At 47.2% G+C, this 981-nt stretch overlaps 1 protein-coding gene across 1 annotated transcript in view; it reads right to left on the bottom strand.

The window, feature by feature from the left end:
- Positions 1–375, bottom strand: part of LOC107667421 (splicing factor 3A subunit 3-like) — a 15,645-nt gene extending 15,270 nt beyond the window's left edge. Inside the window, exon 1 of the mRNA XM_016459089.1 lies at positions 322–375. Coding sequence (XP_016314575.1) covers positions 322–360 — 39 coding nt within the window. The 5' untranslated portion in view covers positions 361–375. The remainder of the gene's footprint in view (positions 1–321) is intronic.
- Positions 376–981: the final 606 nt, after the last annotated feature.

The raw sequence follows: 981 nt of genomic DNA, 5'->3' as shown, positions 1-981 counted from the left end.
AGATAAGTATTGAAGATTTGGAATCCGCTCTTGCCAGTCTTAGGGCTTCAACAACTGAGAGCAAGGCAGTCTCATTTGAATGTCCACATCTGAAACCAGACTGTTCATTTACATTTGTTTCTATACTTTACTATGTAACATACTAGCAGGTATTTTATTTCACGTTAAGAGTAGATCTCTCATTAGTGCATGATTAGACCCAAGTAAAGATGCCAGAAAACATCTGGAAACTGCATGAAAAGTCAGTAAAATCTTGAACTAAATTGTAAACTGAGATCCTGCTACATCTGCTACATAGAATAATTTTTCTTGCAAACTTACTGCAAAGTGTCTCTGGAAGGCTTTGGGTCCTCTGGACATGTAATTCCCACAGATCTCACAGTTGTAATTGATGTTCAGGCCGTGCAGCTTGTACAGCCAGTATGGAATTGGCTAAAGACAAACAAAAGACAAGGTTAATGACACACTATAAGCATTTTACCACTAGTCAAGTCAAGTCAAGTCAAGTTGAGCTTTATTGTCCGCCCTCACCTGTTACCCTCTTGGGATCTCCCCTCGGTCCTGACGGCCTTGAAGGAGGAGCCCTTCGAGCCTCTGCAGTCAGTAGAGCTTAAGTTTCTGTCATTGAAGACAGTGCTCCTCACCGCATTGGCCTCGGTCAAGAGGGTAGGGGACCTGCAGGCATTTTCGGTCGACGATTCGTGCCTAGAATTCGGACCGTGTAACTCTCACGTTGTCCTGAGACCCCGGCCTGGATATGTGCCCAAAGTTCCCACCACGCCTTTTAGGGATCAGGTGGTGAACTTGCAAGCGCTGCCCCGGGAGGAGGCAGACCCAGCCATCGCTCTGCTCTGTCCCGTTCGCGCTTTGCGCATTTACGTGGACCGTACGCGGAGCTTCAGGACCTCAGACCTGCTCTTTGTCTGCTTCGGAGGACAACAGAAGGGAAAGGCTTTCTCCAAACAGAGACTTGCCCACTGG

Source organism: Sinocyclocheilus anshuiensis, unplaced genomic scaffold (genome assembly GCF_001515605.1).
Source record: "Sinocyclocheilus anshuiensis isolate Anshui unplaced genomic scaffold, SAMN03320099.WGS_v1.1 scaffold1935, whole genome shotgun sequence".
Lineage (NCBI taxonomy): Eukaryota > Metazoa > Chordata > Actinopteri > Cypriniformes > Cyprinidae > Sinocyclocheilus > Sinocyclocheilus anshuiensis.
This window is presented reverse-complemented; position numbering and strand designations above follow the sequence as displayed.